The sequence below is a fragment of the Bemisia tabaci genome, chromosome 2, assembly GCF_918797505.1.
Source record: "Bemisia tabaci chromosome 2, PGI_BMITA_v3".
NCBI lineage: Eukaryota > Metazoa > Arthropoda > Insecta > Hemiptera > Aleyrodidae > Bemisia > Bemisia tabaci.
The window spans coordinates 70,616,791-70,635,154 of record NC_092794.1 but is presented as its reverse complement, the minus strand read 5'-3'; the positions used below and the strand labels follow the sequence as shown (position 1 = coordinate 70,635,154).

The 18,364-nt window shown below is 35.6% G+C and overlaps 1 protein-coding gene across 2 annotated transcripts; it reads right to left on the bottom strand.

The window, feature by feature from the left end:
• Window positions 1-89: 89 nt before the first annotated feature.
• Window positions 90-18,264, bottom strand: iav (transient receptor potential cation channel subfamily V iav). Of its 2 annotated transcripts, XM_019058293.2 has the most exons (18): window positions 15,994-18,264; window positions 14,757-15,116; window positions 13,598-13,820; window positions 13,058-13,153; window positions 12,188-12,405; window positions 11,171-11,396; window positions 10,722-10,837; window positions 9,800-10,033; window positions 8,551-8,702; window positions 7,033-7,249; window positions 6,012-6,173; window positions 5,389-5,577; window positions 4,638-4,753; window positions 3,532-3,686; window positions 3,010-3,170; window positions 2,430-2,526; window positions 1,588-1,891; window positions 90-1,112 (listed from the first exon to the last, which is right to left on the bottom strand). In XM_019058293.2, exons 2-18 carry the CDS (start codon window positions 15,036-15,038, stop codon window positions 947-949), a joined length of 3,114 nt encoding a protein of 1,037 aa, XP_018913838.2. In that variant the 5' UTR covers window positions 15,039-15,116; window positions 15,994-18,264; the 3' UTR covers window positions 90-946. The 2 variants fall into 2 exon arrangements, with proteins under 2 accessions (XP_018913838.2, XP_072152282.1); XM_072296181.1 differs by lacking the exon at window positions 15,994-18,264 and having other exon boundaries at window positions 14,757-15,501.
• Window positions 18,265-18,364: the final 100 nt, after the last annotated feature.

The following is an 18,364-nucleotide window of genomic DNA, read 5'->3' as shown; positions in this document are numbered from 1 at the left end:
TCCACACTGAATGAGATGTAATCGGTAATGAGTTGCATTAAGACGCCTCATAATTTTTAGGGATAACTGAAAAAATTTGTAACTCAAAATTGTTTGACTACCTTCATTTATTTGGATAAAAAAGAGCAAATAAAAATAATAATTTTAAACATTGAAAAGTGAACGAGGAGTGTTGGAATAAGTGGGTAAATAAATTAACATATGAGGACTTATATGTAACAACAGCGGTCGCTGACATCCGCCATTTTTAGGGCAAACGCTTTTTTCAAATGCTGGAACCCTTAAGAATGCCTGTGCAAAGTTTCAGACTTCTAGGACAATTTTTCGGCGAGATGGGAACTGAAAACCATGTTATTTCTAAAAACAGCGGATCTGAGAATCCACTGTTCTCTCCCGCCGGCGCGGCAGGACATGGCAGAGATTCGAATCCACTTGCGATAACTGCCCGCGCACCGACCATGGGCCATAGCTGACACTCAAATTATATGTATCGGGACAGTCTCGCCAGAATTATTGATTTTTTAACTGATTTTATAATTTGTTCCTTATTTTTGTTCTAGAAGTTACAAACGGTCTAGTTTTTCGTTCAATTGTATTAAATGACTCAGCATTGACTTACTTTTGGTTCATTTCAATCGTTTCACCAGCCTTAACCATCCTGAAGACTTTGTTTCATGCGTAAAAAAACATTTTCAGTAAAAACAGCGGATGTCACATTTTTTTCGAATCGCTGTTACTCCTTCGATTTTTCACTTACATAGATAGCAAAACGTGTGTTTTTTACAGGAAGGGTTGCTCTTCATGAAAATCTTTATGAAAATCCTCTCGGTTCTACGGGCGGCAAAGTGCAAAGCTTCGAAAACTTCAAATGCTATTTTCTCACAATGTGAAAACTTGACATCCGTTCTTGTTACAGATAAGTCCTCATATTCTTATAAAAATTTAATTACAAACTATCCTGATCACTTTGCTGCCATGCAAGAATTGCATTCATATTGACGATATTACGAGTGCTCCATGGCTCTAGTGGATCAGGTGGAGACGGCAGTGATTCTGGGATACCATTAGCAGAAATCCCTCGACGCACAGGAACATCGGGGGTTGGCGCAACCCTGAAATTAAAAATGAGCTAATGTCCATTAAAAACTTCTTTTTTTCACTTTTATAAAAAGACAAATGAAAGATATAGAATAATTAATGGAAGGAAGTGAGCCGGGATGGGCGTTCCACTCCCTGGTGGACGGACCCTTTACATTCTATGCCTTGCCTATGATCAGGTCGTAATAGTCAAGATGCAGAAGATGTGGCTTACATCGTGCGAAAATGGGTAGAAGAACATAGAAAATGGGTCCCAAGAGAGAGAAGCTGGTTATGGGAGCAGCGCAGGAACGGCAAGGTATTGAATTCAAGGATTTTCAATGAATAGAGGGGTGTGATGAGAATAAGTATCTTTAACTTTGTTTTAAAAAAATCCAGCACACAGACAAATTCTATATTAAAAAAAGTGTATCGTGAAATTACATAAAAATACTCAAAAATGGTGGTTGTAAAATTTTAAGTTAAAGTAGAAATCTGGTACATACACACCTGTTGACTTTAGCTGTTTTTGGTCTTAACCTCTCTTGACTGTTTCCACCTATGTATTTCTTTGGATTTACAGCCACAATTTCAGCTGTTACCGGTCTAGGAGGTGGAGTGAGCCTCAGTTGAGAAGGAGGATTTGTCAGGTCGAAATCTAATGAAGTATTTGAACTTGAGTCTTCATTCTTAGATGAAAAAAGTCTTTGTCTGTCTGAATAGCCATTCCCATTCGTAGAAGATGCTTTTTGCTGCTTCAGATGTGCAGAACGAACTCTGCGCACACGACTACCTCTTCCAAGAAGAGGTCCATCTGAAAAACATGAAGTAATAATTTGATGTTAAAATGGCTTTAAATAACTTTCAATCATTAATTTTGTTTTAAAAAATGCATTTATTTTTTCTCTTCCTCTCTACAAATGCATAAAACTAATGGTGGAACAAGAGTTACAATTCGATGGTGTAAGTCGGCAATCACATAACTCGGTTTGTGACGTCGCAGACTTCCTTTCATACTTTATTTTTTAAACGGAAAACTACTCAATTGAAAACTCAAAGAATTGCCATTCTTTGAAACTTCCGTCATTTTTCTTCTCTGGGCGAAGGAAATTCTGCATAAACTTCAAGGAATGATGTCGATTTGTTCTCTTTTAGAAAAATAACAAAGAGGCGGAGATTTTCAGACACCGCAAATGAGTTATGTGATTGCCGACTTACACCGTCGAACTATTTTAAAAAAGGAAAAAAAGAAATTAAAATTATTAAATTTTTCAATTTTGGGTAAAAGCATGAGACAAGAATTTTAGGTTAATTTGTATGCACCTTCTGAAATTCTCTGTAGGCATACTAACCTCCAAGTCCATCGCTGTCACTTGGTTCTAGGTGAAGAGAGGGCAATCGAGGTAATGCAGATACAGGCTCAGGTGTAACCACAGGAGTCGGAATATCCTGAAAAATTCAAAAAAAAATTTAAAAATAAAGGAGGATCACACTTTTGTGTCATGCCTTGGGTCATATCCATGACCGCGTTTTAATGCCATCTTGGATTTTGCGGCTTGTTTAGTTGGTCTCACTGCCGAGTGTGATCTGCTGATGAGGTCTAGTAAGGCTCAAACTGGTATAGATCTCTCGGCGTGACTCCAACTTAATATTCCAATGCAAACTGCCTGAGCTGAACACTCTCCCCCCTCAGTTTCGTACTGGTGCGCATTAGAGTTCTAAAAATTTATTTTTGACTCTAATTTTAATTTTTGGTATTTCTTGGCTTTGTTTCCCCCCGAAATGGAGTGGACCCAGCACCATTTCTTCACCTTGTTACATACAGTTCGGGCCACTTCTTAGTTTTTAATTTTTTCATCTGAAAAAATATATACTGTAATTTATAGAAAGATCCTTGAAAAACAGATTCTATCACTTGAGGACCTTACTCACATCAGGCGCAACAACGGACATTGCAGCAGCATTTGCAAGAGCTGCTAATTCGGATTCATCAATATGAGGATTTTCTGCTTCAATCACCAGCTGCCGGAATGGGTCATGGAATGGTTGTTCTGGAGGAAGACCTTCAGCTCCACCAGTGCGAACGGAAACACCTAAAAACATGCAAAACCACTCTCATTAATGAGAAAAATATTATATTCTAAAGACTGACTATGAAACCCAGATATCATGTTAGCATTGTTTCCAGGATAAAAGTGCGCTTGACCAGCCCGTCTAGCTGGCGTTCAATGAGTTTTGTTACGAGCATGTAATTGTTTGCCTAAGTCGCCGCACAAAGCTAGCATTGATGATTGCTCATTGAGCAGCTTGGCGAAACATCAGAATGCACCTTAATCACTCCTACAGAACTATAGTTTTGAGCGATCCCCCAAATCAGCATTGTATGAATACGTTAAGAAGTTGTTATGCCTAAAAATGATATGAAATCAAATAAAAAATGGAAGCTGATCTTACCACCAAGGCCAGGAACGGTGACCGGCGTTTGACCAATATTTAAGTCTATGTCGTGGGTGAAGGCCATTACGTCCAAGGCAGCTGTCAGCGCTCCACCAAATGGGCCAGTATTGTTTGCAGCATTTTCTTCTTCACTATCTTCAAGTAATAGAGCCCTAAGGATGAACAAAAAATCCAATATTTTTTATCCCTAAAAATCCTATTATTTTTAGAGGGTGAATGGAGGGAGCAATCTTTAAAAATAAACAAACAGATGCTCAACAGCTACACTCACTCTCCTCCTGTTCTTTCCCTTGTCAACATCCATGTCCTATTGAGGGACAGGGATGATGATGATCTATGAAGGTCCTTCAGAGTTGGGCAAGAATGATACTTTGTCCGTACTAGCCAAGCGGTGCCATTTAGATAATAATAATGGTAAAAAGGTGGAGTTCATCCATTTTAGGGAACTCATTAGAAACATTAGAGACAGCCTTAAGTTGCAACCGCTCATGCTCTTCATGATAAAGTTTCAGAAATTAATGAAGACTATATTCTGAAGAATGTCTCTAATCAATTAAGATTTTGAACATTTCAATCTGTTTTCCTCTTTTAACGACAGTATTTCACTTTTAGCCATTCTTATGGCTACGGAAACATCATATTTTCAGAAACCTTACTGCAGGGAGCCTCAAAGACAAAGATGGATTCTCCTAGATACGAAGCTAATCGATGGCAAAATTAAACAACGTATCTTGATTGCGGTATTTTAAAATCTTCTCTCATACTTCACTTTTTTATTGAGAGCAAATCTACATCATTCCTTGAAATTATCACGGAATATACTTCATACTAAAAAAAGAAATCACGAAAGTTTTAGAGAGACAACATTGAGTAATTTTCCTCTGAAAAAATAAAGAATGACACCATTGACACCTGCAATGTCGCAAACCGAGATACAAAGTTTGGGAATTCCACTATCATAATGTCTTGAATATGTAATCGGTTACTGGTAATGGAACGGATGCTGGAGCTCAAGGCAATGCAAAAATTCGCGGACAATCTAAGTCACTCACTGCATGAACTACGACAAAGTGTATCATGTAACTCTCAGGTACTATACTTACATGGCAGGCTGTCGAACTGGTGTCGATATGGAAGCTCGTCCCCACATGATTCGATTCAGCTGTTCACCTGTCATTCCTCGCTTCCGTAATTCATTGATGGTGACTTTACCAACTCGCTGTGATAAGATAAAAATTTAATCGAAGTGAGTTAACAATTTAAGGTCACATAAATATAAACAACAAGCTGAGTGAGAAGAGTTGGGCGAAGAGGAAGTAAACAGGAAGAAGTATTACAAAGATTATGGAGGGAGGAGGAGAACATTTTTGATGAAAAGAAAAAATATACCCCTGGAACATTACAAAACTATCTTTTTCTTTCTGGATTAATATCCATGGAGAGTATGTTGATACCAATTTAAACTCATGGGTAATTTTTTAGGGAAGATGTTGGTGACTAGAGTTTAAAAAGAATTCATTTGTAACAAAGATGAAAATTTTCACTTAGATGGTATAATTGAGCTTGAATAATTTCTGCCTAAATATGAAATTTCTGCCAGGATTTTGCTGAATTAAAAATGAAATATTAAAGATTACAAAGATTTAAGGAAATCTGTTTTGCTGACCAAGTTGCAAAACATTTGTGCCACCAGAGAAAACTGTGTGCAGATTCAAAGATTTACGAAGCAGAGTAAATGTACTGAACTTCGTTTTTTTCTTGTATTTAATTTTTCATCATTTCGAGTGCAGATCAATTAAATTTCTATTAATATAATCCATTGCCAATCACCCAGTACAACAGCAAATTACACACCTTCCAGTTGGATACAGCTCCTTTTCTTTGCTTGGCACGTGTTTTGCTCTTACTTTTGATTACCATGACACCTCTTTGTTCCGTTGATGGATCATCGCCAGGCCCTAGTTTTATGCTGTACTCTTGCAAATAGTTATGCGCATCTGCTGCGGGAACAGCTCGCTCCAGAGCAACGACAATTTTCGCCCACTGAAAAAATTTCAAACACTGCAGGAGAAGAGAAGAAAGTTCTAGGAAGGCTTCTATTTCACTATAAATCTGTAATCGCAATTAATTTCGTTAGTTATAATCGAATTCAAAAATCCCAAATCGCACAGCTCTACTTGACATACATTAACTGTTTTATTTGCATTTAAGTGGATTAAACCCAACGTTGCTGACTTGATAGAATCGCAACTGTGCAGAACTTGCATAGCATTGGGTCGAACTTTAAATGCATCAGAAACGGATAATTTGTTTCAGAAATATTTTCAAGAGACCTCTCCAAGCTTCTCAGAAAATAGAATAGAGGCCTTGTTCCTTCCCGCAAGTAATACTCTGGCTATCCCCATATTTAAGTTTCTTGGAGTACTTGAATCTTAAAAGTGAAGCAATACTAAGAGATAAGAATAAGTTGTAATTACTTGCTTCATCCATTCCTTTTCACTGCGTTCTATGACATGAGCGTAGGTGTTACCCATCATAGCGATCAACATGTTCAGCAGCAAGATCGGCACCAGAACCATGAAACTAGTGAAAACTATCTTGCTCAGAGTTGGATACACGGTGAAAGCCAACTCTGGATACTGAAAAATTAAGAAAAATCAATACAACACAATTGCACAGAAAATAAAAACCAAATATGTTCACGTTAGAGAGAGAGAGAGAGAGATATCCTGACTTGCCACAGAAAATTCTAGAGAAAAAAGTTGCAACCAGGTAACACAGGTTGTGATTAGCTATGGTTACATGGTAAATTATTGATAAAGCACGCTAGTGTTGCATACATAGCCTGGTCTTTCTACTAAATGAACTTATTTATGCCAGAAGAAACTATATACATATAGACTTTGCTTGCAACATAGTTTTTTTTAGCATAAATATGTCCAATCATAGTGAGGGCTTCTTTTATTGACATTTCTTGTAGTGAAATAAATAACTTTCAATTTTTCATCACATCCCAATTTGCAGAAAGTGAGTGTATTATTTGAGAGGTAGTGTCCGTTTTTCAATGAATGACTCAGACAACCCCCTTCCCCCGATCACGCCCAAACTTTCAAAACTTGCTATTTTTAATCGGTTGGGCTGATTGCGCTCCAAATCAATACCGACCGAGTCTTTTCTAAGACTTACATGCCATAAAATTTCAGCTTGATTGCCTCAAACCTATTCGAGTTATAAAAGATGGACATGATTTGACTCTCACTTTGTGCTCCCACTTTCCAAAATCTATGACTCCAATTTTTACTTTCATTTTTCAAACAGCAGTCTAGATTGTGCGCTACATGCCACAAAAAATTCGGTCAGGAATAGTCAAAATTCTTTGAAATATAAGCCTTCAAATCTGAGAAAATCATTGATGGTCAGAATATACACTACAATTTCAAATTCTAATTATCAATTTAACTCCACAAAAGTACAAAAATAGACATCATTGAGACTCACATTATAGTCACCCAAAGTAATTTGGAAGAGAGCCATCCAAGTTGTTGGATAAGAGTGAAATAAAGTTTGCTTCACATTTGGCGAGCCTTTGTACAAGAAATAGAATGACTGAGAGAACCCAAACAAAAGAATTGAGTAGATAATTCCAAACGTAAACATATCACCAGTAATCATACTGTAGATCATTGTAACAAAGGGACCAGTCAGCCGCACAGCCCTAAAAAATATGAAGAAATAAAATGAAACTCATGAACACCGATATTAGCTTGTTTCTTCCATGTTTTAACTTACAAGGAATCTAACAAATCTTAATATTCATAATCTCAGTATGATTTGCACACTTTTATGCTTCAGCTGTTACTTCTGGGCAAGATTAAAAAGTTAGATAGTAAAAATGATACATTAATAAAAAGGTGTGGGGGTAAAATCGAATTACTGTTACTCTGGAGAGCTCAGAAAGGACTCAAGGAACTCACTGGGGAGTTCAAGGACTAGCTTACGTACAACTAATTCAAAAATTAATGCTGCATTCAAATTTTATAAAATGATGGACATATGCTGCCATTATATATGAAAAAAACAAAAACACTGTATTTAAGAAGTTAAGTGTAGTGTGCCATAGACCAAATTAGATATTTACAAATAGAAAGCTTGGCTTTGACGTAAAATTAACTAATAAACACCATAAAATATTCACGAAATTGTAATGTTATTTTATATTTTAGATAATCAATGCATGATTAAAAGATATATTTGTTTTCAAAGAAAGAAGACATCCAATAATCACATCCATGAGTGTTTGCGTTCGAGAACACATGTCCTACGAGAAGATCAGCTTTTTTAACATCGATTTTACTGTTAGAATCTAGCACTGCAGCTGAGACATTTATTTTAATTTTTTTTTTTTGTGGTAGCATGTTTCTCTCCAACATTTTGACGTGAAGAAAATTCCGGAAAAGAAAATTTTAATCACTTTATTCAAATTTTTCCAATCAATAAAAATTAATTGAGGAGCTTTCTGGAAAAAAGGCACACAGCAATAAATCACGTATGAGAAAAGAGCATCTTAAGTTCCCATCATTACTTTTCGGTCACCGATGATAACTCACATCGCAGCTTGGACTCCCAATTTCGAACTTAAGTCACCGTCAGTGGCCATAGAATAAGGATGGAAACTTTGAATACATTTTTCTCAAACGTGATTTTTTGCTATGTGCCCTTTTTCTGGAAAGCTTCTCAATTATTATCTTCCTTATATATTCACTTGCGTATGTTGTAAAATAGATTACTTACCTCTAAAAATTTTTCTGGTTATAATCTGTAATAATGACCTGACCTCAAATCATTCATCAAATTATACATGCAAACACTGACAAAAATGGCTGTTGGTAAAAATTCATAATCTTTTTTCTCCCGTAGACATTTATGTCATGAACCGATGTTCAACTTTTCAATTTTCAACAATTTTTTTATTGGACCGATAGAGAATTTATCTGAAAGAGGTAGAAATTTACGAACCCAGCAAAAAACATTAGTAGAAACCATGACCCAGGAACGGCTAAAATTAAAATAGCCTCTTCTGTTTGCGAGTCCCCTGCCATCCGAAAAGGGATGCAAGCCAGAATTAGAAGATTTGAAACAAGGAATATTGCTTTGGCTGGTTCTGCCATCTGTAAAACAAATAAAACATACAATAAGATCAGAAAATTGTCATATGTACCTGATCAGTGGTGATAATGCTACTTTCGTTTGGAGGAAACAAATGGACCAAGTTTAATCAAAGTGCACCCCGCATCAAGTTTGAATGGAGAAAAGAGGTTTGAAGTTTTATGAGATTTGATGTTAAGGAAAAAGTTTCAAGGCTAGTTTCACGTTTGAAATACTTTTTACTTGACTTGAAGTTCTCAACAGGAGTAAATGCATGCATGACTGTTTAAATTTAAAATAAACTAACAACTAATTGCCGTCTAAAATGTAACTTTATGCATTTCTATTAAACTCAGCCTAAATCGCAATAATTGCATTTCTGGAGGATAAATATCGGAAGTTGGAGGGGGGGGGGGGTAGACTCTCATTGAAAATTATAAGATTGGAAAACAAATCTTCGATGAATCGTTCTAAGCCTCTATGAGCCAGTGGTTAGAAAACATTCTGAGAATGTTTCAGGTAGTAAAACATGTTTGATGAAGAGTAAGCCTATAATTGCGAAAGAAAATGTAATATAAAGGAAAATTTAGTATAAAATTTAGTATGAAGTGATAACTTACATTTAGTATTAAGTTTAGTATTAGTGTAAATTTTAATGTTATTTTATTGTTTTCTTTTTGAGCACTGAATCTGAGTTAACAATCTTCGACAGAGAAAGAATAGCAGCGTGGTAGTCAAATGCTCAATAAAAAAACATGAGTAAATTTTAAGAGAACCTTAACTATCAAAGCTTTTGGTGTCTTTGCTTTGTCATTAAGGTCAAGAGTAAGGAATTACGTAAATTCATAGACAAAATAAACTTGCCTTGAGATTATTAGTTAATATCATCTATGAACAGGTATTGTGGCGCACTTTCAACATCTGGCACTGACGCTTGCCCCGAAACACTGAAAAATTTTGATATTGGTTTGATAAAATGTAAGATTTTCCACTCACAAATAACAATGTTTTTTCTTTTCCTATCCGGCACTTAGCTGACACAACATCATTCTATCCCTGTTTGAGGCTGCTGATTCAGATACAGCGACCAAAAACAAAAAAAAATAAGAATGCTTCTTACCAATTGCTTCAAAAAACTTCCAAGACCTTGATTCTTAATCTCCCCACCTTGTTGTACAACTAGATACGATAAAACGCCCATGATAGTGCCAACTTCAAAACCGTATCGCGCAATATCTGACCAGTCATCTCCTCCTATAAGAGGCTGCTCCCTGTCCACTGGTCTCAGGTATACGGCCATACTTAGCATGAGAAGGTGGAGAAACAAAATTGCCAGCCGCTTTAAAAACTGGCGCTGAAACAGTCAATGAGCAAATGTTGCTAACCTTGCACCGAAACTCCTGACTAAAAACCTAATATTAATTTTTAAAGTAATTGATTTTACCAAGATAGCTAAGGTGTCATCTACAGTGCAAAAAGTATTACTCACAGTGCCAGAAATACAAATTTTGAATAATGCTCATTTCTACAAACATTTTTGAAAATTATTGGGCTCCTTAACTTTTCTTTAATGGGAACCTAATGAGGGAAAATGTTTCCATTGCCTGCTTACGCATCAATTTTGCACATTATTTGAAGTTCAATTTTCTGTTCTTTTCTGAGTAAGCTAGCCATTGACAAAGGAGCAAATAATTATTCAGATTTTAGATACTTTTTGCTGAGCTCACCAAAAAAATGAAGATTTCTCCAATAAAAAATAACGAGTAAATAACAACAACAACTGATACCAGGAAAAGAGATAAGTTGTAATATATCTGCAGATTATCTATCCTGGAGCTTCTATCACAGTCTGATAAAAGAGCTCATTCACTTTAATAAGATTTAAAGTAAAAGGAAAAACTGTTAAAAGTCATGAGCTTTATTAGAAAATATTTTCCCATGCATACTAATTTCATTACTTTGAAGCTTGAGCAAATGATTTTTCAATATTACCAATGTGCTTTTAATACTACTGCTATCAGAAAATAGTAAACTAAACTTACTCTTGCAAACGTTTTCCACTTTTCCTCCAGTAATCGTTGAATGATTCCACCATCTAACATGTCTAGATGTTCTTCTTTGGTACCATTAAGAATGATGAACAGAGCAGAATTCCAGTCTAGAATAATAATAGAGGATAGGAGCAAAATAAATTAAAGTGTATTTAAAAGTCGAATTTCAAAAGTTTCAGTCACCAACTTAATGCCGAAACTTTGGCTTAGTCGTACGAAAATACAATTTGCAGTTTGCTCCAACAGTATAACTATTAAGGGGTGATATGACATTGCTAAAACTTATTTTTTCTCTTCATCATACACCAAAAAGTTAAAAATTGCACATTCGTTCCAATAAAATTTTGAATAATCATGAAATAAGGGCCATTCTGGTATTCATATCTCCCTACATTTTCCTTTGTGAAGAGAAAAATGAAAGAAGTATACATAATACTCACTAGTTCGTCCATCAGGTAACAGGGTATCCAGAGCATTTAAAGGGTACGCTGAGCATGTTATGTTGCTATACCTCCAAAATTCCCTTGCGCTCAGTTCTAACATTTCACGAAAAACTTCTGCACGGCCCAACTTGCAGGCTAATGTGAGAGGCGTGAGACCAGCTGTGTTGGTAATACCATTACTGGCTGGCAGTTTTGGATGTCTCAAAGCATAACCAAACATGTCCTGGAGACAAAAAATAATAATTATGTATCCTTCTCTCTGGAAGAGGGATGACGATTTGTTACAGTCCCTTTTTTATCTTGCCATTGAGAGAAACTGAACTTAGAGATAGGAAAAGACATCAGAATTGGTGCCTGAATCTGCGAGTAAGCTTATTGTCTTCTACGTGAAAACTGTTCAGAAGTGCAATATAGAGCAAAGGAGATTGTTAAAATTATCAAGATTAAATTTTTGATGGAAAATGCCTTCCGACATCTGTAAGAATAAAGAAATATTGTTTCCTGCATGGGCCTCTGTTAACTTTGTGATGCGGTTAGCTTTCCCTGATCACATTATCTCTTGCTTTCACTTCAAAACAAGGAGAGCATATAAAAATGTACATAGAATACAATAATAATAAAAATAATATGGGGAAATAATATGTTCTCCACATTATACGTGATGTAAAAGGCCATATTGGATGACTCCAGTACCAAAAAGAGTACTTTCTTCTGAAAACAAGTAAGTATTTGGAAAAGGGGGCCTTCTGGAATTTTTACATGTACTCTAAAGTTAAATTTTGCAGTTCTTGCACTTTAAGGGAAGAGCTTCGTGATTTTTTGTGTCTTGGGGTCAAATTATTGCCAAAATGCCTACTTGTACTTTCCTCTTTTCACAGTTCCTACCGGAAACACAATTATCAACTATGAGGACTAATACCCATGACACAGTTGCAGTCAAATGTATTTCTTCTTCTTTTTCTTTAAAGATAAAATAAGATGAAAAATTTAATTGACACAAGTTTTAATTCTTACCAACTTGTCACAAACGACAACCATGTGCAGAATCATATTCCCAAAAGTGTCCTGCATGTCTGGATGGGCTCCTGAATCCAGAAGTAGATTGTAAACTGATTCATTGGCGCAACAGGCTGCCCACGAAAGAGGAAATTCTCCGAGGTAAGCCAAACCTTCGTAATCTGTGTGTTTAGCAGGTCTCGGTCTTTGCTGATCTTTGGGCAGGAAAAAGCTACCTGCAAAATCAGGAAAATTCAGAATGTAAGACAATGATTTGGATCTAATTCAAGAAAAAATGTATACCTTCTGAGCTAACTCAGAAGAGGTTTCTAGTGAGAATAATGTCAATGTGAGATCAGAAGATAGTAAACAATGTTGGAAGAAGTAAAGATGATGTTGAAAGTGGTTAACTCAGCCAAATCTGATATTAACAAACTTATTATTTTAAAATATTTTGTTATTAAGGAATAACAGTGGAACTCCTCAAATACCTAGTTAGTTCCTGTGACTTTGGTACTTAACCGATGGGTTTGCTTGTCGTCTACAAAAAATAATGTAAACTCTAAAATGCACATCAAAATCATTTCAAATTTTCTATGCTCTTTTCATGTTGTTTAAAAGAGAAGTTAACCAATTTTACAGTTGGACATTTTTACTGAGTTTTTTTCACATAGGAATAAGAAAAAATTAAACATTAAAAAAGTTGTTGAGAAAGGACGTTGGTCAATTTTTGACTTGAGAATAAAAAATGCTAGAAAATTCACAACATTGAGTTGAGAGCTAGGCTTTAGGGCTTGGTCATGAATGTATGCATAGGAAGCAACACTGGATTCATGGGAATGAGTGCTCATCAAAGTTTTTCAGGTATTAGATGATTCATTTATTCACCTATTGCTCTTTGATTGACATTTGCTCCTGCTTCTACCAAATCCTGGACTAATTCGTTATTATTGTATGCAATAGCAAGATGAAGAGCACTGGCACCTGAAGAAGAAAAATTTGAGTTAAATCGATGATTAGTTGATTATAATTTTTAAAACTGATGAGACAACCCCATAATGGATTCTCTATGCTGTGCAAAAGTATTTTTACGCTTATATTTGTTGATGATACATAAAACGGCAAGTTTAATCTCTACTTCCAGCAGCGGATAGATTCTTAATTCTTGTCATGAGAATTATAGTTTTGCCAAAAAAATGTTATTTCACTTATTTCCCTGATCTTGAAAGATATGCGAGAGACTCTAAATGATGGAAAACTTTTACCATGGATACAAGCTGACAACCACACTCCTTTGAAGACTCAGACAGTACTAGAAAAGAAGGAGCTGCCAACACTTGTAGCATTCTTTATTTTTTCTTTTTTTGGAGTGATACTGTCCATTCATGGATCTATGAGAATTGTTTAAATAATAATTACAACTCTTACCAAGATACTCTTCTCCTTCTACAATATCTTGAGCCAATCGAGGGAAGCACTTAAGCAATGTGCGGGCCAGGCGAGTGTTGGTTTTTGTGTCACAGATTATCAAGACGTGTAATAAGGTTTCACCCAAGGAGCCTCTGTACTGCATTTGCCAGCAAGCTTCATGGTCCTCCCATTTGGCGAGGGGATCATGAGGACTCAGAGATGCTTCAATAGGTAGAGTTACCTAGAAAAAAAAAAAATACTATCATGATGACGCATGAAAATAAAGTATCATGGACTAAGAAATCATTTTCCGCTCTCCTAAAATATACACATGTATAAGATTTAAGCATTCTGGAGATTAGATGTGAAGTTCATGGGAACAAAATTTTGTTAATCTCAATTCTGAACATTTACAGACGCATTTTGATGGATTCCTCATCAAATTTAACAAGAGACACGATAGCCATTTCTCTGTTACAGTGTCTCAGAATTTTTGCCGACATTTTACTCCAATCAAATGCACTCATTTCGTCGAAATTTTTACAGAATATTCTCTATGATTTTAGATTTTTCTAAAACAAAAAAATAAAAAACAGAACAGAAATCATCCATTACTTTCCTCTATAAAAATAAAAATTAGCAGCACACCCACGCATCAATTGGTGATGGAACTTATTGCAGAAATATTTACTGAGTAGTTATCTTGTTCAATAAAAAATGGAATTAATGAAAATAAATTGGGAGAGGGACACTGGCTGATAGGGAAAGGAGCAAACAAAAATTTGTGTATTCACTTGATACCTACTGAAACTAATACAGGTAATAGCCTTCCAACAACTATGAAAGGTGATGAGATGGTTCATTTAGCGAGGGATAGAATCTCAGTTTCTGTTAGAAAAAAGCTGCAGTTTAGAAGTTCTGGAAATCTTTTAAAGAGTAAAATACATATTTCTTTGAGAGAAAATTTTTCATTTCATCCTGCGATTTTTCCTCTCAAATATAATTGTCAAAAAGTACACCTCATGACACCTTTGTCCCAAAAGAAAGAATATTGTCTAACATCTAATATACTAACAGGTTGAATTTTAAGTTTAGGATAGCACAGAAATAATTAACTGAAAACAATGTGGCCCCAAATTGTGAAGAGCGGTAGATATTAGACAGGAGAAAAATTCACCTGTTGCTGATCTCTGAACTTCCAACGTAAATACTCTGCTCTTTTGATGATCTGTCCTTTGCCATCATTGTACATGAGAACTCCAAACTGCTCTTTGATAAGCTTCTCAACCTCGACTTGGCCTCCAATGTTGTATGCATCAATGAGCTCACCACCATTTTTATAGTTGGCAAGTCGATACAGTAGACAATCATCTTCGTTCGATGCTTGTGAAATGACACGGTCCAAGATCGAGCCAGTTTGAACGGAAGAGCGTGCGCCTCCGCACAGAATCCCACCCATCACCAGTGCCTCGTTTCATTGGATTTGTGGAGATGGACACAATCTTCACACAGATTAGGCATATTTAGATATTTTTCACTGAAACGAAGATACAAAATTTAATACATTAGATTTTAAAATTAAATGAGAAATTATTGAAAGAAAATGAATCTCCTTCTAAATGTGGCAGCTAAAGAACAATGATAGCAAGATATTTTTAATGATGGTTCAAAACCGAGATTTTAAAACGTACCTCGAAATTGAAACCACCTTGAGAGTTGCTTAAAGGCGTTTAAACCCCTGTACTTTAGGCAATTTCAAGAAGTCTCGGGTCAAAGAAAAATCAAAGGGCGTCTCAACATTTCTGTTTGATTATTGGAAAGTAAAATCTATCTGTGTTCATTGGGGTGTTAAGTTTTAACCTGAGAAAGCAACCACTATTAGGGAAATTTTACGAGTTAGTGTAAGCTTCGCTTTTTTTTCTTGGAATTTAAATATCAGGCATCAATCCAATGAATTTGATAGTATTTTTTCATATCCTCCTGATTGCTTTACAATTTTGACATATTGTCTTAGTCAGTATGGATTATTAGGGACCCTAATTGATAACATCAGTAATATTTCCTACAGTAAGAATTATTTTGCATGGGCAATGCTTCAAACTTTCAAATAAAGTACGACAGATAACTAGAAATTCGAAGTTCAATATCTTTAGAAAAAAATTTGAGAAGAAAAATGTGAAAAATTTTATCAGGTGTGATGAGAGATTCATCATTACTTTAGGAATACTATTTCTTTAAGTAGGTCAAGTTCAAATAAAATTTTTATTGACCCCTTCACAAAACTAAGTATGGGCAAAATAAAACTTCATTTTATTGAAGAGCAGCAAAGACATTAAAACCATTCATAAAATTGAGAGAGCTACCTAATCAAGCTCTTTTTTGAAAAATCTTTATGGTTTCTTACAGTTACTTACCTGCAGTCATAATTGCAGTATTTCTTACAGTGGCCCAAAAATCAATCACGATGCATGATACCTACTATTTTCTAGTCATGGAAGTTTCGATTAAACATGTTGTAAATCCATCTAGCTAACTGACTAATTTGTTGGAATTTAATGACACATTATGTACTGCCATACACACAAGTTCCAACTACCAAAAGGTAAACAAATAACTTAACTGGCACATCAACACAATCACTTAACTGGAAGTATGATCCAACTAATCGTTGAAGACAAAAGAAACGCTCATGTTCTGATTTCAGAGCTTAAAATTTGAAGGAAATACGTGACAGGCAGGAAAAATTGTCGAATTGAATCTTTAAAAAAAGAGTAACTTCAATTTAACTGCTGATGAAAATGCGGGAGATACAAATAGCATTGCAGATAAACAAAGGCTGAGTAATGAAAATAGCAGACCCTTTGCAAAGCCAGAGGCATGTACAAAAAACTCAACAAGTTAGTGCAAAAGTAAATAAAGGTAAAATTAGGAACATGGAGAGTCAATTATATGAGGAGTCATGAAACAAAGACACTTAAGCCAAAATAGCAACAATGCGTGGGTATGGATTGTGCCTTGAGAGGACATTAGAGAGAGAGAGAGAGAGAGGTTCAGGTGGAGACATTGGTACCAGTTACTGGCTTGGGAGGAATCAATAAATAGTTTCCTGCAATCTCCTTCTCCAGTCAGACATGAGTTGTTAATTATATTAAAGTATCTAATCCTCACATGTTTAGAGCTTGTTGTGTTTATTATGCTTTTGCGCCTGCCTTTGGTGAGGAGGGTAAAATTTAATTCCCCTTCTCTTGAGTGCTTTTTAATGATTAAGATTTTCCGTTATGTAAGTCAGATTGCATGGAAAATTTTCGTCTTCAAAATGAAAAAGGTGAACAGAAAATAAAAAGTTCTTACGAATTTTCAACATTTCTGTAACTAAATACCTAGTGATATGCCAGCTAATTAGAGACAGTGTTTGAAAGTTTTTTTACAGCGAGTGAAACATTTTTTCTTCCTTTTATTAAAAATATTTATGTATAAGAAGCAAAAAGAGAAGAGGAAGAAAGCTGCTCATTTTTGGAAAAAAATTAATACGTCTTTGCATATAGTACAGGGAGAACCCTGCGAACAAAAGAGGCCTTGCTAGCTCTCTGTACATTTTGACAAAACTTTAAGCAATCATTATAAAGTTTATCATTAAGTCAGAGCCAATAAATTAGGTGATTTGGTTGGGTAGAAGGCGAGATATTTGATACTGAACAAGCGCATTACTTCCTCATCGCATGCTAATGCGCAGCAGAAGAATTTCGCGTTTAACCTCCCAGTTTTTTCACAATCTCATCTGCTTTAGTGCATGCTTGGAAACTCTGCTCGTACCAAACACTGCGACTTTTCCCTCCACTTGCCCGATCTGTTGAATCTGTTTCAACATCTCAATGCCATTTCAGATTTTACCAGCGCGGTAAACTTGTCTGCTTCCTTATCTTGAGATAAAATGCGATGTAGCGCATACCTAATCCTCCTCTGCCCTGCCATCTTTTCTCCACACTCCCTTCTTAAAGTGGATCTTCAGCTTTTGCAAATTGTACGCTGAGTACGGTCGATGTATTCCGTTTTATCAACTGTCGGTGAGTTACTTTAGGAAAATCGGAATTCCAGTTTGTGGATGGATCATTAAAGAATGTTCGTGCTGAATATCATCTTCCAAAGTCCTAAAGAGAGTGCTGTTTCCAATTAATCATCGATAACGATAGATTGAAATCCGCTGTAAAATGGAAACAGTACTTTTGACTTTATTTTAAGATTTAGGGGGATGATTTTCAGCATGAACATTCATTAATGAATAATTTACAGATTGAAATTTTGATTTTTCCAACATAATCCACTTACTGCTTATAATTTGAAATATCGATCATACCCAAAACGCATTGTGCAAAATTTGAAGATCCACAGTAATATGTGTTAAGTTGCAAATATCTCGGCTTATAATGAAGCAAATCATCTGTTTTTTGGCTTAGGGCAGATGATCGTTTTTATACCATCTTAAAGTCGAATCCAAATGTACGGAGAGCCTATAAGCTCCCACTTGTGTGGCGGGTTCTTTTGTTTTGGATAATGGGATTGCACGCACAAGAGGTGGGTGCATTTCACAGGATGGCTCACTTTTCTTCATTTCTCCATACTTTTCTGAGTGTTACACATACTTATGTGCATTCATTCAGAGCAGCTACTTTTATTAAAATTATCTTGCGAGAGAGTAAATAAGATCATTAAAACTTGAATAATTAGACAAATGGAATGAACACTTCAAAATTACATAAAATTTCCTTGGACTCTTAGCTAGCATTT